Source organism: Antennarius striatus, chromosome 1, assembly GCF_040054535.1.
Source record: "Antennarius striatus isolate MH-2024 chromosome 1, ASM4005453v1, whole genome shotgun sequence".
NCBI lineage: Eukaryota > Metazoa > Chordata > Actinopteri > Lophiiformes > Antennariidae > Antennarius > Antennarius striatus.
This window is the reverse complement of record NC_090776.1, coordinates 21,583,839-21,610,579: the sequence shown is the minus strand read 5'-3', so window position 1 is coordinate 21,610,579 and position 26,741 is coordinate 21,583,839. Positions and strand designations below refer to the sequence as shown.

Sequence of the window (26,741 nt, the reverse complement as noted above, 5' to 3'; positions counted from 1 at the left end):
CAGATCATTTCATATACTGTACTTGAAATTAGAACATTTTTGTATGTTTCTGCACAGGGTCATCCAAAGAATATCTGCAGCAGATATGTCCTCACAGGGTTCGCATGACTGATTATATTATGTCATCAAATAGTTTTGTGAAACTGTCGACTTGATATTTTTGTTAACATCTGGAGGTCATGACGTACCAACTGAAAGCCCGTAAAGAACTGGTTGAAAGCAGATGAGCCGAGGTTAATACCTCCCCCTAGTCACACCTTTAGAGTATAAATGATGTGTGATTCTTTTCATATTTTGTACCTGGAACTCCGTTGCAGCTCTCGTCTGTAAAGTTTTTCTTGTACCCAGAATATTCTGTAACAACACCTCAATGGACCATTCATCGTCTCCAGAGCTCTCATCATGCTTAGATAAGTATTTGTTGAACTTGTCTGTTTCTTGAACTTGTCTGTCTGTCAAAATCATCGATGATATTATTGGACTCACACTCAACCTATGAATGATTTTATTGTACTGCTAATCAACCTATGAATGATTTGATTTGGCAAATAAATACTTTGTGTTTTACACACTGTCTCCTGTCCTTGAGAGAAACGAAACCCCCACCACAGTCACTTTGTACTTTATTTGGTCACATGATAATTGCATGAAAGGCAAGTTAACCCTAACTATTTCATAGCAACTATTTCATAGCAACTATTGTAGACATTTCATAGCAACTATAGACATTTCACTTTACTCATGCCTAACTAGGCCTGTTTAATTTTTTATTTCTATGCCTATTAATGATTTTCTATTTTTCTATGGTACTACTTTCTATGTGCTGGTACTTGCTGTGTTTTGTGTACTCACTGTGCTGTGTGTGACGGAGATGTTAATTTCCCTGATGGAACCTCCTTAAGGGATCAGTAAAGTTCTACTCTACTTTACTCTACTCTACTCAACTTAGTGTTGTGTTGCTGGGCTGCAGCAACAACTAAACAACTGAACAACTTGGCTGAACAACTGAAAATGTAATCCACCGTGGCTTCTATTACTGATTTTCTCTGTCTTTTGGTGCTACTAGCTGTGCTTTTTATGATGCCAGAACTTAAACTGCACTTTTCCTAATCGGTGATGAATTTGTGTGTGAGAGACAAGTGCTTTCATCTTTATCTTTTTTGATGTTGGTAAGATAAGGACATGATGCGATGGGATAATGGTCTTGGAAAATATTCATTTCTCATGTTTACAATGTTTCTTTACAAGTATTTCAATAAGACCAGTCAGAATACAAAACAACAGAGTGCATATTTATTGCTCTGGTATGATTGGATTTTGAAGATAAAAGAGAATAAAATGTGAACAGAAGGTTACAGACTTTGGAATCACCTTATATAGAGGTTAATGTCTTTGGGTTCACTGTCTGCTTGATATTTGAGTTGGCATACATTTAACTGTCACCTTGGGAAACATTTGCATGCATGTATGGCCTGTTTCTCGAAACCAGATCTTGTATAATGATCACATGCAACGCTCACTGATTATTTCATCACATAGTCTAAAGGTAAATTGTAAACACACTTCAAAGTAGTTCATCTTTATATTCTTGCCTCCGCTTCCCAGGATTCATTAATTGTCTATTTTAATGTAATTTGTGCACATCCTTGGTTTGAAGAGTTTGCAGAATCTCGCCCACTTTTGGACATGTAGGGCATCCATCAATCCGCTGAACAAGTGAAGAGACTCACACATGTTGGCTGGGCTTTCTTCGCCGCTGTTTTGGTACATCTTCTTTACATCTCACCAACACTTTATCTTCTGACATCTCAAGTTGATTTTCATCGATTTTTTTGGCACAGAAAGAGGTCCTACAAAAAGAAACAGTGTTGTTGACATGGTGTGGTCCAAGTCTCTTAATTCTGTGCAAGAAGTCATCCACTAGGTGGCATTAAAAGTCTGTAATGGTGTGATTGTCAGGGATTCTTGTGCTGTGGGGAGTTCTTATTTTTATATCATTATATCTGAAAAATATAGGTATTTCTCCTAAAGTGTGTTTATTTTTATTTTAATGCTTAATTTGCAGCACGTCTGTAAACCTATACAACAGTCCATTGTCTCACTGTTTTTTTAAATCAGCCTATAAATCAGCTTGTACAAATACATACATACACACATTTGCTATTCTATTAATGTTGACGTTTACCTCTCTTGGGTCTCTCCTGCTTTCACACTGATCTTGCCCACCGTCAGTAGTGGTTTACTCTTTGGGCTGCCCCAAGGCATGATGGTCTTCACCTGGTTCCAGACTTTCTTCCACAGAGCTGAACCCTCCCAGTGCAATTTGAGCAACATCAGATCCCCCAAGTCTTTGTCCAGGGTGATCAGTGAAGTGAAGGTTTTATTACCTGAAATTGTTTCTGGTCTGTAAGGTTTGTTAATGGAAGACATTAAAACAAAAAAAATAAAGTTTGATTATTATAGTAGGGAAGATCAAACAGTGCCATGTATTTATGTGATGTTGTTGAAGTAAAGCAGTTCAATATCTCAGTTCATGAGATATTCTCTAAGGCTCTTTGATACACAGAACATGGAGGATAGCCCAGTCGACAGGCAGTAGTGTCTTGGGTAAATTATTTATTCTATCATTCCCATTTATAGTTCTCTTTCATGCAGCTCGAGTCGTTTCCACATGTGTCAGCTTCTCTCCTTAACTTGCTTTCTTTCTTCACACAGTTGAGAGCCTTGCTGCACAGTGCATGTGTCATCGACAGAGTACTCCGAGCGTAGATGTGGTGTAAAGTAAGCGTGATGGGTCATGGTGCAGTACTCACATGGGGATAGGAAGGTCACCACTCTCATCCTTTGTTCCAGTGATGGAGATGATGATAGAAGGCTTGATCATTTCTATCTGGTTGACAAACTGGATCCTTAGCTGGTAGTGAAAAACTGCACAGTGGGGAAAGGAAACAGATGATAAGAAGACCAGTGACCTACCCAGCCATATTCACACTATATTTTTCAGTCAGGTGTATAACGTCCCAGTCTGAGGTGATGATTCTGCGCCAGATAGTCAGAGCATTTCGACATTCTCATTACATCATAATCTAATGCAAACAGAGCCTCACCATATATCTACCAATACATAGACTTTATGTGAATGGACTAGAAACTTTAAAGCCTTTAATAAAGTTTCATAGCTTTTGGTTGATAATGATACAATTGTTTTCTGTACAATATATGCATTACTTTCAGTAAATCGAGAAATAGTAGTATGGAGTTTAGTTGTACAAAGGAAAAGCTTTATTATCAAAAGCATTAGCACTAAATCATCATCATTTAGTTATTGATTGTATTCTGTGAGGTGCAACATTCGCTGTATTAAACTAAAGGTGAAAGAAAAATCGCACAGCTTTTATTATTAACTTTCAACTAATGCTAAAACCTGGAGAGGTGTGACACAAATTCATAATGCTGCACTGATATAAAGAATATGGCTGGATTTTATTGTTTACTGTTCCACGAAAAGACTAAAATCAAGTAGAGTGTCTGTTTTTAGATAACAATTTCCTACATTATGACACTCTTCTTCTTCTTTTCCTTTCGGCTTTTCCCTTCAGGGGTCGCCACAGCAAATCAGTTGCCTCCATCTAACCCTGTCTTCTGCATCCTCTTCTCTCACACCAACTACCTTCATGTCCTCTTTCACTACATCCATAAACCTCCTCTTTGGTCTTCCTCTAGGCCTCCTGCCTGGCAGTTCAAAACTCAGCATCCTTCTACCAATATATTCACTATCTCTCCTCTGGACATGTCCAAACCATCTCAGTCTGGCCTCTCTGACTTTATCTCCAAAACCTCTACCATGTGCTGTCCCTCTGATGTACTCATTCCTGATCCTATCCTTCCTGGTCACTCCCAGAGAGAACCTCAGCATCTTCATCTCTGCTACCTCCAGCTCTGTCTCCTGTCTTTTCCTCAGTGACACTGTCTCTAGACCAAACAACATCGCTGGTCTCACCACAGTTTTGTACACCTTTCCTTTCATTTTAGCTGAAACTCTTCTATCACACATCACACCTGACACTTTCCTCCACCCGTTCCATCCTGCCTGTACACGCTTCTTCACCTCTTTTCCACACTCTCCATTGCTCTGGACTGTTGACCCTAAGTTCTTAAAATCCTCCACCTTCTTGATCTCTTCTCCCTGTAACCTCATTCTTCCACTTGGGTCCCTCTCATTCACACACATGTACTCTGTCTTACTGCGGCTAACCTTCATTCCTCTCCTCTCCAGGACAAACCTCCACCTCTCTAGCTTCTCCTCCACCTGTTCCCTGCTCTCACTGCAGATCACAATGTCATCTGCAAACATCATAGTCCATGGAGATTTCTGTTTAACCTCGTCTGTCAGCCTGTCCATCACCATAGCGAACAAGAAGGGGCTCAGAGCTGATCCCTGATGCAGTCCCACCTCCACCTTGAACTCCTCTGTCACACCTACAGCACACCTCACCACTGTCTTACAGTCCTCATACATGTCCTGCACCGCTCTAACATACTTCTCTGCCACTCCAGACTTCCTCATACAATACCACAGTTCCTCTCTGGGCACCCTGTCATAAGCTTTCTCCAGATCTACATAAACACAATGCAGCTCCCTCTGGCCTTCTCTGTACTTCTCTATCAACATCCTCAAAGCAAATACTGCATCTGTAGTACTCTTTTTTGGCATGAAACCATACTGTTGCTCCCAAATGCTCACATCTGCCCTTAGTCTAGCTTCCACTACTCTTTCCCATAACTTCATTGTATGGCTCATCAGCTTTATTCCTCTGTAGTTGCCAGAACTCTGCACATCTCCCTTGTTCTTAAAAATGGGCACCAGCACACTTCTCCTCCATTCCTCAGGCATCTTCTCACTATCTAAGATCCTGTTGAACAAACCAGTCAGGAACTCCACTGCCACCTCTCCTAGACACTTCCAAACCTCTACAGGTATATCATCAGGACCGACTGCCTTTCCACTCTTCATCCTCTTCAGTGCCCTCCTCACTTCATCCTGACTAATCTTTGCTACTTCCTGGTCCACAACAGTCACCTCTTCTAGTCCTTGTTCTGTCTCATTTTCCCCGTTCATCAATTCTTCAAAGTACTCTTTCCATCTTCCCATCACACTACTGGCACCTGTCAATAGACTTCCATCCCTATCCTTAATCACCCTAACCTGCTGCACGTCCTTCCCATCTCTGTCTCTCTGTCTTGCCAACCGGTATAGATCAGTCTCTCCCTCCTTACTGTCCAACCTAGCATACAAGTCATCATAAGCTTCTTGTTTGGCATTTGCTACCTCTACCCTCAGCTTACGCTGCATCTCCCTGTACTCCTGTCTACTCTCCTCAGTCCTCTCAGTGTCCCACTACTTCTGAGCTAACCTCTTTCTCTGTATACACTCCTGTATCTCCTCATTCCACCACCAAGTCTCTTTATCTACTTTCCTTCCAGATAACACACCAAGTACTCTCCTACCTGTCTCCCTGGTCACATTAGCTGTAGTTGTCCAGTCATCTGGAAGCACCTCCTGACCACCCAGAGCCTGTCTTAACTCCTTCCTTAAAGACATGCAACACTCTTCCTTTTTCAGCTTCCACAATTTCATCTTCTGCTCTGCCTTTGTCCTCTTCATCTTCCTCACCACCAGAGTCATCCTACACACCACCATCCTATGCTGTTTGGCTACACTCTCACCTACTACTACTTTGCAGTCACTGATCTCCTTCAGGTTACACCGTCTACACAAGATGTAGTCTACCTGTGTGCTCCTACCACCACTCTTATAGGTCACCCTATGTTCCTGCCTCTTCTGGAAGAAAGTATTCACTATAGCCATTTCCATCCTTTTTGCAAAGTCAACTACCATCTGTCCTTCTGCGTTCCTCTCCTGGATACCAAACCTGCCCATCACCTCCTCATCACCTTCTTTTCCTGCACCAACATGTCCATTGAAGTCTGCTCCAATGACAACTCTCTCACTTCTAGGTATGCTCTGCATCACTTCATCAAAGTCCAGCCAGAATTTCTCCCCATCCTCCAGCTCACATCCTACCTGTGGAGCATACCCACTAACAACATTGAACATCACACCTTCTATTTCTAGCTTCAGACTCATCACTCTATCTGACACTCTTTTTACCTCCAGGATATTCCTTATAAACTCCTCCTTCAAGATAACTCCTACTCCATTTCTCTTCCCATCTATACCATGATAGAACAACTTGAACCCTGCTCCTAAACTTCTAGCCTTGCTACCTTTCCCCCTGGTCTCCTGGACACACAGTATGTCTACCTTCCTCCCCTGCATCATGTCAACCAACTCTCTACCTTTTCCTGTCATAGTTCCAACATTCAACATCCCTACTCTCAGTCCTATACTCTCGGCGTTCCTCTTCTCTCTCTTCGTGTGAACACACTCTCCTCCTCTCCTTCTTCGACCAACAGTAGTCCAATTTCCACCGGCGCCCTGTAGGTCAACAGCGCCGATGGCGGTCGTTGTTAACCCAGGCCTCGACCAATCCGGTATGGAAGTCATAGTCATTTACATTATGACACTCATTCCTATAGAAAATGGGATTTTAATCTTCAATACTTTATTTGGTTTTTAAATAAATTGGGGGTTTCATGAATGCAATGTTTTAGAAAACTTACAAAAAGGAGAAAATAGTGTATTTTGTCTCTTTTAAAAATTCAGAAGTGTTTGGTGCTCTAGTCAGAATTTAAAGGAAGAATACAATATAATATCTGACTGAGTCAAGATTTTCTTATCTGTCACCTTGTTTTCTACCATGGAGCTAAAAGTTCTAAGAGCTAAGATCTTTGACTACACAGACTCTCACAATTAAATATGAAGTATGAGAGTGGTTAGGAGAGAGTATTATACTAGAACGTGTCTGCACCCATCAGAGATGATCGACTTAATGATGTCAGATAAATTTTTGTTGAAATGAAAAGGACACCACATACGTTTGTAAGGCATGTAAGGGCGTGTTATCAGGTAGAGCCTCTTGCTGGTGCCACTACGGACTTTGTTGATATTGTAGCCCAGGGTGTTGCAGCGATTCTTCCGACAGTCCAGACAGAGTCCTTTGACAAAAGCGCTGTTGTCGCTGCACCTGTAGGCCATGCTCTGCCTTTCTTTATTCAGTAGAGAATCGATGAATAAATGGACAGATCGCTCATGAGCACATTTCACTGTCTGCTCGAAACCTGTGGCAAGAAATTTAAAAAATGGCAGACATTAAAGTATTAGACATTGATTTTTTTTAAATAGATCATTTCAATCATCTTATTCTTATGTGAATTGAAAGCTTCTGGAGTACCTTAATCATTGTGCCTGACCACTATCTATGAATTATTTTCATTATCCCCATAGCTGGACATCTATCAGACTGTCTCCCCTTCACATCTCTTTAAAGCGACTCATGTCTGATACTAGTCTGCTCTGAAGGGCTTTTCTCTCTTGTAGCCTGGAGGCAGCTCACAGGGATGGACAGTGTCACATGTCGCTAATTAACGAATGAGAATGACAGATGCTTTCATGTGACTCTCACTGTCCTTTCTCACTGATGTGTTCTAAATTAAAAGGACAGAATTAAAAACTGTCAACAAGCAGGAGATCAATTGATGCCTTAGATATTCCTTCTGAGTCAGTTTTCTGAGGTGGCAAAACCAATAAATAGAAATGCGATGGGTATATCAACAGAGATGTCACAAAGACTCAGCAAGAGCCCAATAAAAATACACGGACAGCCTGATCATAATCACTCACCTAAAATGCAGCTGACATGTTTTTAGGATAAATTGCACTGCATATTGACAGAAAAGCAGCCAGCAAGAGCTCAAAATATACGGAAAGTACTTCAAGACCGTCATGAAAACAACATTCAAGATGTAGACCTTATGACCGGGATACTGCGTGTGTCATTTCCTAAGATGTTATGTATTGTTCCATTCCGTACCAAGGAGGCCATACTCGGATATGTGGTTGTAAATGTGCCTCAGGTCACATCCTGGCTGAAAGTCCCCTCCATTAGGATAAAAGTCATAATGCCCCACTGCTTGCTTGATGCCCACGCTGAGTCCCATACGTTCCTGAGTGAAGGTGTGGATGGCATCTACAAACTCAGCATCATCCGGAGACAATCTGTCTGTGGGTGACATGCCTTCAAACAGTGGCCCTGCTGGATCGAGACCTGGACAGAAGAAATACACAGTGAAGAACCACAATCTAAATAAGGTAACTATTTTAAATTTGTGAATTAACTATTTTGCCCAGTGAGTTTAGAAGGCACAGTAATGAACTCACCCAGTAGAGGAGCTCACCTGTAATTCGCCCAATCTTCTCAGGACCTTCCAGGTAGCTCCCGGCAAATCCAGAGATATGAGCACCTAGGCTGTAGCCAATCAAATGAACCTTTCTAAGTGGGAACTGGTAGTGCACCTGTTGGGTTTTTGATATGCATATAATTTGAATAACCTTTGACAAATGACATTTGGTGTATTTTATGTTGACTTGTTGAAGCAAAATCTATAATTAAAAGGTTTTGGCAAATTTCAGTGCACACTTTTCCCCTGACCTGAAGTGACGTCAGTAGATGTGCTATGTCTTTTCCAACAGTGTGTGTACTCTGTACTGCTATGGGGTAGTACTGGTGAGCCAGGGACAACCAGTCAGTGATCACTATGTTGGAGTTGATGAGAGTTGTCTTCAGGGCTGTCGCCAGCCTCAGTACCCAGCTTTCCATCATACCATCCACCTAAGAAAAAAAAACAAGAAATATGTTGATGGGAACAATCCAGTAATGTGACTATTGTTTGTAACTATTTGAAAATAGTTTCACTGGTCTCCAAATGTTCAGGCGTATTGTTATATATCTGTATGTTATAGTTTTATGTGCATAATTTTCTTCTGAGACTGTTCTGCAGTTATTCCCCCATTAGAGTTCCATGTTTTGTATCCAGAGGTTCAAGTCAGTGAAGCTGAAGAAAAGCTGACCTTACCGACCACCCATGAGTGATGATGATGAGGGGATTACTGTTGTTGAAGCCACAGGAGGTGAGAGTGTGCAGCTGCAAAGGGTCTACTATGCAGTTGTCCTCATCCTCCCTAAAAAGCCTGAAGACTGAACTGCTAACATGCGGCTCTTTTAGCGTCATGGGTGCCCTCTGCTCCGTGTCCGCTGTACCTCATAAAAAACAAACAGTGGAGGAGTTAACGGCTCATTCACCATGATTATCCTGCAGGACAGAACATGTGCATACATGCTGCATGCATAGAATTTCATTTTTAAAAAAAATGAAATTCTGATAGATTGTTCCTATATGACCACAGTAAAGGTTATCTGAGCGTAAATGAGGAGAAATTGGATATTTCTGTTTAGACCTGTTTGAACTGCCAAATAATGCCTTTCAAGAAGTGCTTTGCTGTGTTTCCAGGTCATAAAGAACTTTGGAAGATACACAAAAAGTCCCATCAAGACAAGTCTTTGCCAGGCCCTTTTCATTACTGCTTAAACACACACTTCCTCCCTTCACATGTGTCATGGTAAATCTCTTTTCTGCAAAATAAGGAGGCATCTGATGAACTCTGGCAGCTGGATGAAACCTAGTGAAAATAAGTAGCTAACAATTAGCTTATCTACCCTCCACCACCTGCTCATTAAATCCTACATTCCGTTTGTGTGGCACTTCAATGCCATAATGGCTTATCTATATGAGCGTGGAGGGCAATTAAAAACAGTATGACGCAAACACAAAGTTGATGTGCGTTTTACAAATTATAGGCTCTTGATGGAAGGACCGAATGATGGAAAAACATTAAAAATAAATCAGGAATACGCAGATGCAACTTTAAACTTCTGGAGTATAAAACTGACCTTACTGACCAGACAAAGGATTCAGTTTAGCCCTCGGATAAACTACTGAAGCCCTTAGATTCTGACGTTTATCAGAGGGCTGTTGATTTTTAATTAGAAAAAGCTGATTGCCCAGTTACAGTGAGGCAAAGTGAAATCTCATATGGAATATATTCTAGTTGATCTAATAGAATTTAAGGAACGAGAGTGGACAATATCACGTAACGGAGGTGGGGTCAGACCATTTAAAATTTTATAAGCCATATACAGATTGGCTTATAAAAGCCAATCTGTATACTAGTTACGGAACTCAAAGCTCAGTAACAAGATTCTCTGTCCAAAGTTTCTTAAACTCAAAAGGTTTCAAATGTAGAATCTCCAGACCGTCCTCAGCAGGTGATACAATATGACATATGAGACAGAATCATGACATGTATAAATGTCTTGGTTGCATCCTCAGAGAGACAGTTTCTAATGTGTTTAAAGTTTGTTGAATTGTATTTTATGGTTTTAACCATTTGTTTCTTAAAGTTTAAATGTACCTCCCAGAAGTCTGACTGTACCATGGGAAGCTGGTGTTGGTGAAGCATATAAATGCAAACGTGCAAATAGCAGCCAAAGCAGAACAACGTGGCTCACGTGCCCAAGTGCTTCCGAATTGCGTAATCCAGAATATTACACACACCACCCTTATAAATTTAGTGGATTCTGACACTTGAATCTGCATCTAACTGCAAATCTAAATATTACAGATATATATATATATTTTTTTTTTTGCACAAGATCCATGCATTAAATCTCTTCTAATTACATAAATGAAGAAGTAGGGGAAATAAAACCAAGCCTCATCCTCTTACATAATGAACAGTTAACACAGACCCCCACCCCCTCCTCGTGACTGCCCTCGTCTTTCCCTAAACAAAATGAGTACATGGCAGTGATGTCAGTGGACTCAGGTCTTGTCGACCTTCCACTGGCTGTCAGTGTAACGTGAGGTAGGTCACATGATTCAATAACAACAAATCAGCTCGCAGTGAAGTCAGCTGTTGGTGCTTTAGATCTGCTACTCCTGTCCTAAAGATTTCATACAAGTATAATTACATAAAATTACATACATATATTTTCCACAATAACAATAAGTGATATTTTAATTTAAAGGATAGGTGTGTGTTTTATTTTCACCCTAATTTGGTTTTATTTTTGTATTAATAATCCCTGTTTTTACCTCTTTCTTTGTTTTCTGTTCCTGGTTTCTGTTATTACACTTTCTGCATGTAAGTTCTTCTAAATCAAATGGAATTTTTATTATTACTATTGTTGTTGTTGTTATGTGCATATTATTGTATTTTATTCATTCATCTTCTTGAAGAAGGCATTTGTGATTGTCTCGTCTCAAGACGTTGATCTGAAATACCGGCCACAGGTGTGCTGGATCCTGTCCAGCTGGCTATGGTCACGAGGTGGGGTACACCCTCTACGAGTTGCCAGCTCACATCAGGGCCATTTTTGTGTTTGTATTTGTTGATTTGTAAAACATGTGGAAAAAATTGTTGAGGAGGTTGCATTCGCTTCAATTGCAGTTTTCCTCTCAATATGACCCAACTGATTTAAAAGTGTACCCCTAAAACTTTCAGCCACTCTGCAGTTTATTATTTATTATAATATATTTTTTAATAAAGACAGTTAATCCAATGCAACAAATGGCATCTCATGCACGTATGGCATCTTTTCAACTTGATATTTCACTCACCGGCTCTGATTCCTTTGATTCTCCTCGCCTCATTGAGTCGAGACGTTAACAGGAAGAAGCACACAATTTTGACCACAGACATCATAATTCCTCGTCCCAACAGGTGACAGGGCAGGTAAAGTGGAGTCTGAAGGGGAAATCCTTTGGTCTGAGGTTGTGTCAATGTTTATATATGCCTCATTACTGTCTGCAGAATCAAATGTGAGAACACATTTGCTGTACAGCACAAAAGGGACCGAGGGGACACCAGGAGTGATGGCTTTATGTATGAGGGGATCCTGCCGTACTCTGATTGGCTGCGGGAGTTGAACATATTGCAAAAGAACAGGGGTAGAACAGGGAGGGAATCTGGTACAAAGTTCTCAGGGACTGAGTGGTAGAGATGACCTCAGATCATTCAGACTCTGTGCATGTTCCTCTTTGGCACAACAAACATCACTCTTTGGTTAAGCGAAGTGAGATATTGCTGACATGCATCTGTGGGCCTGTTTGCCTGTTTGTCTGGTTGTCTGTCTGGAGTACTATACATACCATATTATGAGCAGGTTTTAGTGAATTAATTTGGAAAAGTAGGGTATGTTCCAGGTAACAATAAAATTGTCAACCTTGTAGCAATAATGTGATAGTAAATTCTAGGGCTAAGTTGTCATGGTTAAACATTCATATTGTGAGAGTTTGGCGATGATGGAACGACTGTGTTTAGGTCTAATGATATATCAGGGCAGCAGAGCCTTTATGTAGTGCTGTTTAGTTTTTATGGAGTTACTGGTTTGAAACCAAACTTGAGTCTATGAACAAAAGATGAATTAATCCTGTTTTTTAATGTTACAAATACTGTAACATTTCTGTTTATTTATTTTTTTCGTCTGCATGGATTCTCAGTTTACCCCCATTAAAAGGGGGTTAACTTTTTATGACATCAATGCTTGTTTTAGTCTTGCGGCAAACTCTTTTATATATTTTAATGTCTATTTCTGTCTAGTTTCAAGTGGTTGATTGTCTGGAATATATGTCATTTGTACACAAACAAGTTTAATGGGCACATAAATGTCACAGAGACCCTTGAATGCTGATTAAGGTCAGGAACTACTCAACATCACAAGTTGAACTGTGCATCTGGAGACTATTCACACCGCTTCATTTTTCCATATTTTGTTATCCTCCAGCCTCACTCCAAAAGGGAATAAATTTCACTCCATTTTCTCAAAATTCAACACATGACATCCCACATGATAACGTGAATATAAAAACAAAAAATGTTTACAGATCTATCAATTTTTTTTTTAAAAACTAAGCCATTATGTGAACATAAGTGGTTAACCCTGGCCAAATGCAGGGTGCCGTATTTGGGGGAACCAGACACTGCTCATCACCTGACCAATAACATCCCTCTAGTGAAGCACGGTGGTGTCAGGACGACTCCGTGACTTCAGTCCAGAAGCAAAAGAGTTAAGATCATGGTTTATCTAATGTGTGATGTCACATCTGCAGATGCAGAGCAAACATGACAAAACTTTGCTTTTCCAGGTACTGTGTACACAATCCTGATTACAAAATAGTCAGGAAGCTTTCTTTAAAGCTGTAAAGCTAAAGTTAAGGCTTTGCAAATTCTATTTGATTAAAGTTCAAGAAAATAAAATGATTGTTTTGAAAATGTGTACTCATTCTGAATCAGCCGTCAGAGACCATGTAATTCTGCTAAAAACCTCAACAATCGTTAAGTTACTTCTGGACTACAAATAAAGTCCAAAATGATCATCTTTTTTCAGAAGTGTATTACCCATGAACAAAATGAAACAAAAAAGAAGTATTCGTTCATTTTCCTAACCACTGCATTGGGACTAGCCAATTAACCATGTTGTGCAACAAAGTGGATGTTTTTGATGGTAAGTAGCGCTACCCACTGCTAAAATCTAGATATAACTTTATTTTTTTCAGGAGATTTACATGATTTTGACTTTGCATTATCAGCTACATATCCAGAGGTAGAAAATCACGAGTTGTCCATGCCAGGGTAATTTTATGTTGATTAATATTTGTTATAACCTGGGAAATTTTTGCCAACACTTGGTTCAAGTCCAGGATCTTTGCCTGTACCCTGATCCATCTGAAAGTTGACTCTTTCTGGACAATCATTCACAAAATGTCATAAAAACTGACAATTTATATGATGTGTTCCAGACAAAGACAAGGAAACAACTTGACCCAATTCATGGTGGCGTTAACAAATTGGAGGTATCAAAAGATGGGAAAGGTGATTGATCAAGAAAAAACACTTTATATACTTACAAGTACAAGATCAAAAAGAAATATTGTAGGAATATGTCCTCATAACCACGAGGCTCCTGTAGCTGTTGTGCTCCATTATTAAAACTGTTCGCCCTCCAGTCACAGAGAGGAAACACTCTGGGGAAGAGCTGTGAAACCATTGAACCACAAAAACTCACTCCATCTATTCTCCATTAGGTTACAGAAGCCACTTCCAGTTGTCTTCTGTTAATATTTAATGTTTCTGCCAGGATTGCTCCTCCCAGGCACTCATTTGTAAAGCTGTTAGATTTATATTTGTGGTATGCTTATTCACGAAAAGACTCATAAAAGATGATGATAATAAAACAACCTTGCTGAGAGCGGTTGGAATACAGCTTGCATTTGACACAACTGTGACCTATCATTCTTTTAGCATGTCCCTCACACGTTTTCAAACCTCAATACCAATTTTCTTCCTTAGGTTTGCACCCTTAAGTGTCCCCCGCCCCACGCCAAAGCCGGCTGGGATAGGCTACAGCTCCCCGCGACCCGCAACTGCAAACAAGTCAGGTCTAGATTTTACCAGATTTTCAACTTTAATCATTTCACATTTTCCATGCTTTTAGGTAAAAGGAAAACTCCAGTCAAGGGGTAAATGTATTCTCCCACTAACATCTTCTTAACAGATCTCCACACGAATGCAGATGATGAGTCTGTTTTTCACAGCAGGAGGGTTTATGGTTTATTTTTCACCCTCTGGCAATTTTATAAGGGAAAACAACAACACAGACATATTATAATACAGCATTGTACGTATGAAGTGTAAAGCCTTTGATTAAACTTTATTAAATATTAAAACATACTGAATAGTGTAACAGAAGTCGTTGATGACACTTGAGAATAAAAAATGGAAACTACCTAGGAAGAAACGTACGATAAGAAACGTACAACAAGCAAGAAGATTAAAACATTTATTCCTGACAGGCTTCAACTCAGGACTGAACCATTAACTATCAAAGTGCAGGTACAACATCACATTTTACTGAGCAGCTGAATAGATTCAAGAAAGAACTTTCAGCTTATTTTTACAGACATGCACATGTTCTTATTCTTAAGCATAGTGTGCAAACCAGTGTAAAACTGGTTCCATTGAAAACAACCAAATTCAGTCAGGAACTGCAAAAACACTGTCCGATGATGGTGACTGATTTTGAAAAGAAACAAAAGAGAAACATACCAATGTAATTTCTACTTCTTAATTTTTTGCGTTGTCCTGTTTGCATTGATGTTTCTACAATTGTGTGTCTGTACTGTGGTGTTGTAACATGACATTCAGTGCATATATTCATTTTATCTACAAATGTCAGTTGAAATTGTGTCAAATATCTCAATAACATCATCATAAATCTATGCTGTCACAGTGATGTCTAAACATGTTTTTCCAGCATGGGTTGACTGCAGTATCATTGTGAGACAACACATACTAACACCATGCATCTCAACAGTACAAATAAATAAAAGAAGTTATAGTGTTTTGTTTCACATCACTATGCATTAATTCTCTTTTTGCACAACTTTGTTGTTCAACTTCCAATGTTGAACTTGGAACCAGATCTAAATTATTGCGAATTTTTGTTACGCAATTTACCTCAACTCTGAAGGTTTTTTAAAATGTAAACAGATTGTGTCAGTGTTCACATTTTACCCCTAATGTTCACCGACTCAGACACAATTCATCAAGGACGTTGTTTTTTGCTTGACTTTGCTGGAAACAAAAGTTATGGCTTTTTAAAATGTGCCTGTGATGAGTACAGTAAATGCATCCCAGCAATAAAACAAGTTGATTGTACATCACAAAAGTGTGAAGATGATTGAAAGCACACAAAAAAAAGAATGTATATAAATATTTAAGGCTGGATTTTCTACATAAACATCTTTCCAAAATCACACAACCACATGCGAAGGACACGAAAAAGAGTGAATCACTCCTCAACCTGTAAGATATTGTTTACAATAATAAAATTAGCCCATAATGTTCACAGTTATTTAACTGCTTTCAACATGCTAAATAAACATAATCTCCTCTTTATTAGATTGTCTAAATAGAAAATGTTGTACAGAAACTTGGCAATACGTCTAATGAAAGACTTGCTCAGAAAACAGGAGGCTATGAAGAATACTGCATAGTTATAATGCAGAGAAAACTCTCCACATAAGGTTGTAGCTTAGTAGAATATAGAAAAAAACTAAAAAGAAAACATATTTTTCAAAAAAAGTTGAATCATTGCCTGAATGAAAGAGCCCCTTCCAGATAAAACCTAAACAAAAGATGCTTCAAAGGCTTCATAAAACATGCATACATATTTTTACAGGTATGAAACTGCGCATTCAAATACATACTTAGCATTACATCACCAGCTGTAAATATTCCCTCCATTTGTATTGTAGGAACGTATGAAATTGTCTTATCAGCTTTGTTCTACCACCTCTGTCCAATTGTTTAACTCACTGTTACCATTTCATATTTGTCCTGGACGTCGTTGTCCTCCTGTTTCTCATTGTCTGGATGGTGCAGCTCTATGAAAAAGAAATAAACAGCTGCTCCGACTGCTCCACCCACCATCGGACCGGCCACAGGGATCCACCACCAGCACCCTCCAGCTCTGCAGGGAGGTGGACACACACAGACTATTATTATTCCATGAATGTATTCACTCTTTTCACAGCATGCTGCCTGAAATTAAGATTCAGTATAGCATTCAGTGTCATCCACCGGTGTGGTAACAGACAACTAAATACCCCTTGTTGGGTTATAATTATGAACATAATAAAGAATTATGAATAAGAATATCATCACAGAAGTAAGAATCTCATGGTCCAGATATGATGGTGATCATGGTGATCCCTATTATGTGTTTCTAAAGGACACTGGACATGTAATAGAATTTATCAAGTTCATAAAACAAACAACTGTTGTATTTATTGCATTTATATTTGTTATTATTTCATTATTATTTATGTTGATTGTTTATGTTTACACTGTATATTTGCACTTTTACGCCAATCCTGCTTTATGTGCTTTCAATCGCACCTTGAGGACTAATAAAGTTTTTTTAATCAAATTGAATTGAGTTGAATTGAATTGAATTGAATTAAATTGAATTGAATTGAATTGAATTGAATTGAATTGAATTGAATTGAATTGAATTGAATTGAATTGAATTGAATTGAATTGAATTGCCGGGATAGGCACCGGCTCCCCCGCGACCTGCGTTAGCTAATTAAGCGGGTTAGAAAATGACTGACTGACTGACTGACTGACTGACTGACTGACTGACTGACTGAATTGAATTGAATTGAATTGAATTGAATTGAATTGAATTGAATTGAATTGAATTGAATTGAACTTTTAACGCAAGCCTTTGTACAAACTGGCAGTATTGCTTTGGAAACTCAAGCAAGCCTGAACATGTTGATGCCAGTCCTGTTACATAAGGTAGAAACATCTCATGTTACCATTATTGGACACCTGAAGACTCTCACAGATTTAATGTAACATTATAGTGTTTACAATCAGGTCTAAAGGTATCATTAGAAGTTTTAGAAATCTTAACGTGACTAAGATTACTCTGAAAAAACAAAAATGCAGCAAAATGAAATTCACGGTTGAGGTGAATAACGGCAAACACAGAATCCATAAAAAATAAAATAACATTTATCTTGTTTTGTATTACTCTGATTTTAGTCATTTTAAAATATATTTCCTTCACAATTCCCCAAATTTGATAGATAATGCATATAACATTGGTGCGTAGATTTTGACGCTTGTTTATGCCTTGTTTTAAGCCATAATCCCATACTACAGCTAAATCTTTGGGAGTGTTAGCGTTGTCAGTCTAACTCTGGCTGAGCTGAGTGGTTGGGGAAGGGAGATTAGAGTCCTGCCGGTCAACGTAGCTGTTGGAAGTCATTAATGCAGGTGAAAGGCCTTCACGCAACCAAACTGATGTACAGACCTGAAAGTAAACAAGTGTTTACTTTCCTCTCCTTTAGACACTCAGGAGGTTGACTCAAGGAGGGAAGGTGGATTATAAGCTTTAATCTATGGCCACAGCTAAGATGATCAGACCCGGAGACAGACAGCCAGTAGGTCACATTGACGCCATGTGGACATTAAAAACAGTACACCCTTCTCACTAAATGCTGAAAAATACAACATGCTCAGTTTACTTTACATTTCCTCATCAGTGGCTTTAACTCTAACATGGCTGAAAGATTATGCCAGATTTAGCACATATTTTATACATACTATGAATTTGATAGCGCTAAGGGTTTCTGTGTGCATTAAGGCAGATAGCTGTGTATTTGGTAAGTCAAGCGAGCCATCTGGTGACAGTTAAAGCTGTGAGGACACAGCACAAGAGTCTTTACCCCAGCCTTTACTTAAACCAATTTTATGTAAGTAGTGTTTTTATAGAGGTGCCACTATTATCCAAGCAGTGTCTGTTGTTAGCTTGGCAGCCTTATATTCTTTATTCTCACTGCTTGTTGGCAGTTACATGCACAAACACTGTAAGGACAGAAGACACATTATAGGTCTCTTATCCATGAGATAAAAAGGTAAATATACAAATACCACAAAAGATGATGATTTTTTGGCAGAAGCTCGCCACAACTAAAAGTTGCCGTTTCTGAGGACGTCCATCTCTAGAGATAATGTTTTTAGCACCTCCAAGAAAATGTTCTTCATTTCAACACAATGTAAAATGTTGTTCTCAGCTGACATTTGTGAAAAGCAGAGGAAACACTGACTCAAACGTGACCTGGAAGGATTTGGAAACTTTGAGCCTACGGCGTATCTCCTTTGTTAGTTAGAAAGCTGTTCGGTGGAGAGGTGCCAGAGGTGGATGGGATCAACTCCTGAATTTACTGGGAGGTTCAGATGTTTTAAGATGGAATTGTTGATGTGTCTGTCTTTATGGCAAGCATTTAAAAAAAAAAAAGGATATAGGTTTTTAGAGAGAAATAGGTGAAAAATACGCAGTAACAAAGTTACTAAAACTATAAGCACCAAGTGTGCGTGCATGGCGTGCACATGCATTTTGCTCATGTGCACCACATCAGTGGGGGTGCATAGCAGGCGCTGACAGGGGGAGCTCATTAATATTTAATGTCCAGCCCAGACAATCCGAGCCAGGGAGCTCATGAAAGTAATTTTTTAATAGAAGATGTCAAGGACCACAAATCAGTTTGGGGCAAAACATTTCAAACATGGTGTAGCTGGTAATCTGGCGGCCGTGTGAAATTAATTAAAAGAGTGTAATCTGGGACCTTTAAAATAAAAGGTCATTTATCTATCAGATTTAATCAACATATTTCTGCTGCATGCAAGAGGCGTTAATGACATATAACCATCTCAAAAGTGAAATATTTTGTGTACTTCGAAATCTAATGAAAAGATATATTTATATATATTTTTAGTATATAACAACAGAACAAAGAGCAGCGTGAAACATACAATTCTGCCATTTTGGTAATGAGGCTTTAAATGTTTCATCGTTATGTGCATGGAATTGCTCACAGTTCCCTTTAATCGCTGAGCCCATTTTCTAAAGGTAGAAACTCATGGCCATTGAAATATTTATTTGGATTGTCAAGAGAGCAGAGATGGAACAACAAATGCGTCTCTTCACATGTGAGAGGACCGAGCAGCCACTGGGATCGAGATCCGTTCATGACATTATCCTTTATCTACAAACACTGCTGAGTGTGTGAGCAGCACTAATGAGTGATACCACTGTGTTGTTTGTACATGAATAGCGTTACCTGAATACATCCATGCCCCACCCGGCCACAGCTGTGAATAACCGGGGGCCGAGGTCTCTCGCTGGGTTGATTGGATAACCACAGTTCAGACCGATGGCCACTCCGATGGCCATGATGGTCAGACCGATGCACAGAGGCTCCATGCCTTTAGGAGCACCGATGTTCCTCCGGTCAGTGATGGCCAGGATGCACAGGATCAACACGCCAGTGCCAATGACCTTAAAGCAAAAACAACGGAAAATAAATTATAATCCGGTGCAATTACTTAACTTGTTTGACTCATACTTCAGTAAATATTTTGAAGCTATATGGTCACCCATGCTTGTGTGTTTGTCTGACTGTCTGCAAGATATTTCGTGAAGTTGAGATTTTGGTTTGAGATTTTTATGGAGTGAAACATTTATTCACTTTTTTCAACAAAAATGTTTTGGAAATTTCATATTTGTGTCAAAAAATTCCTGATGATAAACATTTGTTTAAATAATGTTGAATAATAAGAGTAAATTGACATTATGACCTCAAAGGACCATCACATACAGTAATGTGTGCTGTGCTTGAGTAATTGACTATTCACAATGGCAGAGGCATGTGCTCTCTGAGTGGCTGCTAATTATTGATGATTTTAACTGGATGTTGTTGACGTGATGTTTTCCTTGTTTTTAAGCTTATTATGATGTTTTCCTTCATTCCAGTCTGCAAAATAAATTTGTTGTCGAACATCAAGGCTGTCCCATGGCTGAATACTAAGAAAGCAAGAATATATATATGCAATAATGTATACAGTGATGTAAATTATAGATAATAATTAGATCTACCATGTCACCACTACCTTCAGAAATGCATAAACAAACAGTACGTCTTGTCTCGTACACATCTGGTTCACATGGACTCACATGTCCATACATTGTTCATGGCTGCTCTAAATGTGCACTCAGATGCGTCTCTGTACGCTCTAGTGATTTTCATATTCACACAATAGTGATGCAAAAGGCTTGTGCTACATATGAAAGATACATAAGCCAACCAAAACCTTTATTTACAACTCTTTCAATGATTTAAAATCATTTTAAAAACGTGATTTAGCTTCATGTTAATCAGGCCCTTTGACTCAGTTGTATAAACTATTATTATCCATCTGGGTTTTAAAATGAGACCGTAACAGCATATCATATTACACATTAAAGAGACCTTAATCATAAGGTTATAAATTATTCTTACCTGATCAACAAACCCATTTAGGACTGACAGATGTTTTGCAGGGTAAGATGCAAATATGTTGGCTGTGGCATTCACACCAGTAACAGCAAAGTCTCCATTAGTATATTCCATCAAAGCATCTAAAGAAAATAAAAAACAATGATATTTATATTTGTTGTGGGTTTAATCTGAAGGGTAACCCAGTTAACCCAATAATTCTGATATCTGATGACATTCATGCATTGAAACCCACCATAGTACAACCCATAGACAGCACAGGAGCCAGCAAAAGCCCCCAGGAACTGGGCCACAACATACACGGGGAACTTCTTCAGTGGTAGCTTCCCCAGGATCACCATGGCCAGAGAGACTGCAGGGTTCACGTGGGCTCCTGGAACGATGCAACAAAAAATAAAAAGATGAGTAAAATGGCAAAACATTTAGACAAGATCCATTAAAAAACATAGATTAAAAAAAATTAATAGAAAAATTCCAAATGGAAGAGAAAAATATTAGTATAGGAACCAAAAGAAAGATTATATCAGCAGGAAGCCAAATTAAGCATGATTAAATTCAATAAGATTTTTTTCTGGTTCCCATCAGTGTTGGAAACATTTTGGATATTTTAAATACTCAACAAAATATAAAAGTAATTTCACTTTAGTCACTTTTAAAACTGTCATTTTAAAGTTTAATGAAGAAATGCTATATATCATATCTGTGTTGCTCAGTCTGTGATGTGTCAGGCTGGTAGGGCTTTTGAAGGCATTTCTGGCCAACAGACATTGGCTCTATTGACATGTAAGACAAAGAAAAGCGGAAAATCCTCCCATTTTGAGAAGCCCTAAAACAAGACTGATGGAGTGAAATGATCAGAAATCTGAGAATTGGAGAGTTGAAAGCTTGATGAGAGCTTCTGGTGTCATTGGGGTTGTTTGAGCCTCAAACGTCAATTCTTTCTCATGAAAAAAAATAAAATATAGGGACATGGTAGGACATCCCTACAGTATTTTTCATTTCCAAACTTTTCTTCTTTTCAGATCCAACACACTCTGTCATACTTGTCATCACTTGAGGCAATTTATCAGACATGTGCAGCTCCTTCTTGGTCCATCAAAGCTTTGTTTTTAAAAAAAAAAAAAAAGCATTGACTAGTAAGCATCACTCTGGTTGATTCTTCTGTGGATTAACTAATTGGCTAAGTGAAGAATCCTTTTGGCTCCAAACAGAATGTGAAACATCTGTGACTGAATGGAGGTGGATGACTCGGGCCGGGACTTCAAGTGTCTCTTTGTCTTCTTTTACAAGACAAGGTAAACCGAGTTCAGCGGACTATAAACAGAGTTCCGTTCCATCTGATTATTTAGCTGTCGAGTCCGATCCCTCTGTTGCTCATCCATTCAACGCTTTGAAGGTCTTGTCAAACAAAGAGCATTTGTCTTCAGAGTCAGGCTGTTTTCTGTCTTCTGCATTGTCCTTAAGAGACGTGTTTGAACACATTTGAGCCAAATGTTACTGGCCTGTGATGGCAGTGTGGGGGTCATTTATTTAACACTCTGGGTTCTTGGCTTTGACCTCGCTGGGGTAACACCCCTGGGGGTATCAGCCATGCGCCCATTGTTAATCTCTCCATCCTGTTCACAAACACTGACCACGACAACCAGCCAGACCTGCCTGTCTGAATTCCATCTGACATAATCTGCCTGAATCTGCTTAAGGCACACGTAGACTGCAGGTCATTAGAGTGACCATTGTGTGTCACACTTACGGTACGCTGTCATTCAAAATCTGAGACTACAAAGTGAAAACAATTGTGTTTTCTTCTCCTATGGGGGACGCCCTGCCAGGGAAGCCTAGAAAGCCAGGCTTGTCACACCTGACCCTCCTCCTCTCGGGAGACCCATGCCCCAGTAAAGCTCATTAGTCCAATACCTATGATCATCTTCAGAGATGTCGTCGAACAGAAGCTTCCCACTGGGCTGTGGACCCCAGGGCTGAATGGCCCAGTCATGCAGAAAAAGCTCTCCATATATTAACCTCCTTGTCCCCAGGCCTTTCTGATATTCCTCTGAAGTTTTACAACTCGTCTCATTAAACATGAAGCACAGCTAACACTGTAACATGAGTCAGTGTGATCACAACAGTCATCTTAAACAAGATAGACATGAAAAGACTTATTTAAAAGACATATTAATGGATGATATGTCCTGTGCTTTTTCCATCCTTTCGCTGGGGAAACATAAAGCACATATCATTTACTTTTAATGGATTAGTGACTTACAGATTCGTATATACGGGACTATTTAAGCTTTTATGATGGCATCAGAGGCAAACACACTACATAAATGCACTCTACGCTCTGCTTCTGATGGTTTTTCACTCCCTAACAGTTAATGAAGCCTACACAGCTCAACATAATGAATCCCTTGATTGCTGTTTAATGGAGACTCACCATGTTGGCTCACAAACCCATGTGACATTTAAGAAGTATTCCTTCCTGTCCAGTGAGCGCTCATCTTTCTGTAATCCTGAAGGAATGTACCCTATAAAGTCCCATTTAGACATCAGGACACCTCATATCCTGTCATCAGCGTAAACTGACACTCGTCTTCCACTGAAAACCAGACCAATGGACGACAAATCAGGACAAACACGAAGACTGCTGTCCAATTAAAACAAGCTTCCTATTCATATTTGGAATTCTTATTTTTTGCAAAGGAAGAGTTCATGTCCAATGTTAGATGCTGAAATGATTTATGTAATTTCTGCTTTTAATATTACTTCACCAAATTCGTGAGATGAAGGTGGAATGGAAGTGATCTTTTCTTTTCTACAAATCTCTTTAAACATGTTGACGATGTGAATCATGGAAGAAAGAGTTGACAAAAAAGATGTCCACACACTGACTAATTTACCGTTTTACCCGCCTGTTTTGAGACCATTAATCTGAAATAGTAAATAATTATCCATTCTTAATTGAGGAACCCACAGAGCTAAGATAAAGACTAAAATTTTGGGAAAACATCTCTTTTTTTTATTATTAATGACAACAATCCATTGGTGAAAGCTAAAAAACAACAACAACATAAAAAACAGTAGTCTCTATAAATAACAAACAAGTAATTTCTAATTTCTGATTTAAAAAAAAGTTTACTTACGACAATGTTTAAAAACTTTATTCTTATACAAATATCTCTTTAATCCAGCTTGTCGTGTGTGTGAATTTGCGCAATATCTCTGTTTTCTATCTCTGACTATAATTAATATTTAGGAAAAAGACCTTTTGCAATACTTTCTTATCCTGATTATTAATCCACGACGAAAATAATCTGCAGAAGTAGTATTATGGTGTGAACTATCTGTGTGTCTGTGGGGCTACTTGTACCTGAGACTCCCCCTGCCATGTAAACAGCCATCATCACACCCAGAGTGAAGCCCACATGGATGGTCAGGGGCTCGCCCAGAGTCCCTTTGCTCAGCACCGTCTGGGCCACTGATCCACATCCGAAGAGCTGGAACACAGACAAGAACAAAAACCCAAAGGATGGAGGTAGAGCTAGTTATTGTTCATTTTTCTAATTATTCCCACAGTTAACACAAACCCTTTTGTTCACTAATTTGTGTGCAGCTCAGAAAAATAATGAGGATGGTGGAGGACCAATTTAGAAACACATAACTGAGAAGCAGGCAGCTACTAATAAATAATAATAACTAATGGAAAAGAAAACGTCATTTTCTTTTCCATTAGTTGAACAAATGTTCAGCTAATTTAAAAATAAACAGATCATGTGCTAAAATTAATGTAGTGTAATTTCTCCATAACTTGATCATTAAAACATATTTAAAATTATTCAAACATGAATTTGTGAGGAAGACAGACATTCCCCTCATCATCCTCATTTGGAATGATTGTAAGGAGCAAATAAAAGCTGCGCACATCAAAGACTAGAATAATGTGAATCTGTTAATAGAGACATATGACAGGCAGCAGCCAGAGTCCCTGGAGACCCAGTTCCACATCTTATTAGCATACTGGTCCACAGCTTTAGCGCGGCTGTTTAAGCTGGGTGACAGGTGCAGAGGGAGGTACTCACTATCAGCACGAATATGCCCAGAAATTCCGCCAGGAACTCCTTAAAGATGTCCCGCCTCAGGCCAAATCTCTCCTTCATCTTCCTCTTGCTTTCATTTTCCATTTTTTTTTCCTGCGGATGCTCGATGTCTCTCTACAACCACAACAAACAACTAATAACAGCGAGGGAGTCTGTGCGTAATTGTCGGTGCCTCCCACTCGGTGCGCTCGGACCACGAAGCGGTGAACGGGCCAACAAGCGCGTTAAGCGCTCTGTGTCCATTTCCCTCCCCAACCACAAGGGGTCTACATTAGAATGTCTACATTACATTAGAATCCGAAAACATCCCAACTGCTCCTGATTTTTGGGTTTCCATTCATAAAAGTCTGACCGTTATTGAGGTGGCTAAAGAAAAGTACTGTAGATGAGGTGGTAAACAATGGCTAAATTTTATTTTAGATTATTGATTTAAAATGTTATTTAAAAAAATATGTCTAATAACAATAAAAATATCTTAAATGTCAAATAAGATCATAGTCCTATCAGAATTGTTAAATAGACCACTAAAGTCACATAAATAAATAAAAAACACTGAATTAAAAATCGAGAATCTTAGCTTTACCTATTATGAAGTTACTACATTCGACTTTATGTTTCTTATATTTTCTTATTAAGATTATAGGATTTATTATAAAGTACATCAAAACAAAGGTGTATCGTGTATTTGTCAAATACACAGACACATTTGCTAAGAGCAAGCAAAAAACGTGACACTGCTGTTGTCAACTTAAAAATAGAGTCTTTTTGTAATGTCATAGTTTTGATTTGCTTTGTTGTTCGAAGTCACATCAACATTTAAGATGGGGGGGGGGGAGAATCTAAATTAACCGAGAAAGGTGGGATTCCAATGGGTGAATAAATGTTGTAGAAAATACTAAAACCTCTTCAAAGTAATAAACTATAAATAAACACGTATGTGTGAAAATCCAGCAAGTATGAGCCGTAATTACATACACGACAAACGTCGCAGTGATCTTTTGCGATTTCTTGAGTTGTTCTTTCATTCCTGAAACAATTACAACACTGATCTGATTTATTTCTTGGTAAACATTGTTAAAAGTGGACCACGTGACGGTGAGGGTGTCCTGGCGCTCCTCGTCCAACAGAGGGCGCTCCACGCACACGTTTGAACCCCTTGCTCGTTTGTCTGCACCAGTTCTTCTTATCTTCCGTTCGCCGTGCTTTGTGAAAAGGTGAGGCGACAGGCTGAGGATGTTTTCTATGCATTAATCAATGTCACGGATCCAGGCAAGTCGTCTTTGATGTGAAACAGACTCTTTGAGAGTGTCGCCCATGCTGTGAGAAAAAGTTGATGTGCTGATGGAGAAACAGCATCCTCCGGAGATTTGCAAATTGTGGGCCTACATTTGTCTCCACACTTCTTTGTCCCGTCAGAGGCCCATGTCATGAAATGTAAAATATAAGAATCGGCTGACATTTGGTTTCTTCTTGATGGATATTAATATAGATTGTGATAAACTACAGTTTTAGTCAACAGTTGTCTCTTGATCCCTCTCCTATTTCTTTATATCTTTGACACAATAAATGTCAAACAACTTGTCATTCACCTTCTATTAACTTTTGTATGAATGTGTGAGGGAACTGCAGCTGTTGTGTATTCATTAAAATAAGCTCGGTGGCGCGTTAATTCCCTGTTTTCGGAGACGAGTTCCCTCACAACTATTGATGGATGTT

At 39.1% G+C, this 26,741-nt stretch overlaps 2 protein-coding genes across 2 annotated transcripts; both read right to left on the bottom strand.

Annotated features, from left to right (window-relative positions):
• Positions 1-1,271: 1,271 nt before the first annotated feature.
• On the bottom strand, positions 1,272-11,867 carry lipca (lipase, hepatic a). The gene is made up of 9 exons (XM_068322122.1): positions 11,641-11,867; positions 9,037-9,215; positions 8,613-8,792; positions 8,359-8,476; positions 7,995-8,228; positions 7,000-7,242; positions 2,814-2,928; positions 2,186-2,404; positions 1,272-1,850 (listed from the first exon to the last, which is right to left on the bottom strand). The coding sequence occupies exons 1-9, from the start codon at positions 11,723-11,725 to the stop codon at positions 1,727-1,729; spliced, it is 1,497 nt and encodes a 498-aa protein (XP_068178223.1). The 5' UTR covers positions 11,726-11,867; the 3' UTR covers positions 1,272-1,726.
• A 2,743-nt stretch (positions 11,868-14,610) lies between these two features.
• Positions 14,611-25,188, bottom strand: aqp9b (aquaporin 9b). The gene is made up of 6 exons (XM_068310850.1): positions 25,008-25,188; positions 24,299-24,425; positions 21,167-21,304; positions 20,935-21,053; positions 19,717-19,934; positions 14,611-16,553 (listed from the first exon to the last, which is right to left on the bottom strand). Exons 1-6 carry the CDS (start codon positions 25,107-25,109, stop codon positions 16,391-16,393), a joined length of 867 nt encoding a protein of 288 aa, XP_068166951.1. The 5' UTR covers positions 25,110-25,188; the 3' UTR covers positions 14,611-16,390.
• Positions 25,189-26,741: the final 1,553 nt, after the last annotated feature.

Coding starts and splice junctions, on each gene's coding strand:
- lipca (XM_068322122.1), bottom strand. CDS start 11,725: ATGATGTCTGTGGTCAAAATTGTGTGCTTCTTCCTGTTAACGTCTCGA. Junction 8,793..9,036: donor TCATCACTCATGGGTGGTCG/GTAAGGTCAGCT, acceptor TTTTTTTCTTAG/GTGGATGGTATGATGGAAAG. Junction 1,851..2,185: donor GCAGGAGAGACCCAAGAGAG/GTAAACGTCAAC, acceptor TTCTTTTTGTAG/GACCTCTTTCTGTGCCAAAA.
- aqp9b (XM_068310850.1), bottom strand. CDS start 25,109: ATGGAAAATGAAAGCAAGAGGAAGATGAAGGAGAGATTTGGCCTGAGG. Junction 24,426..25,007: donor TGGGCATATTCGTGCTGATA/GTGAGTACCTCC, acceptor TCTGTGTTCCAG/CTCTTCGGATGTGGATCAGT. Junction 16,554..19,716: donor TGGGGCATGGATGTATTCAG/GTAACGCTATTC, acceptor ACCTCCCTGCAG/AGCTGGAGGGTGCTGGTGGT.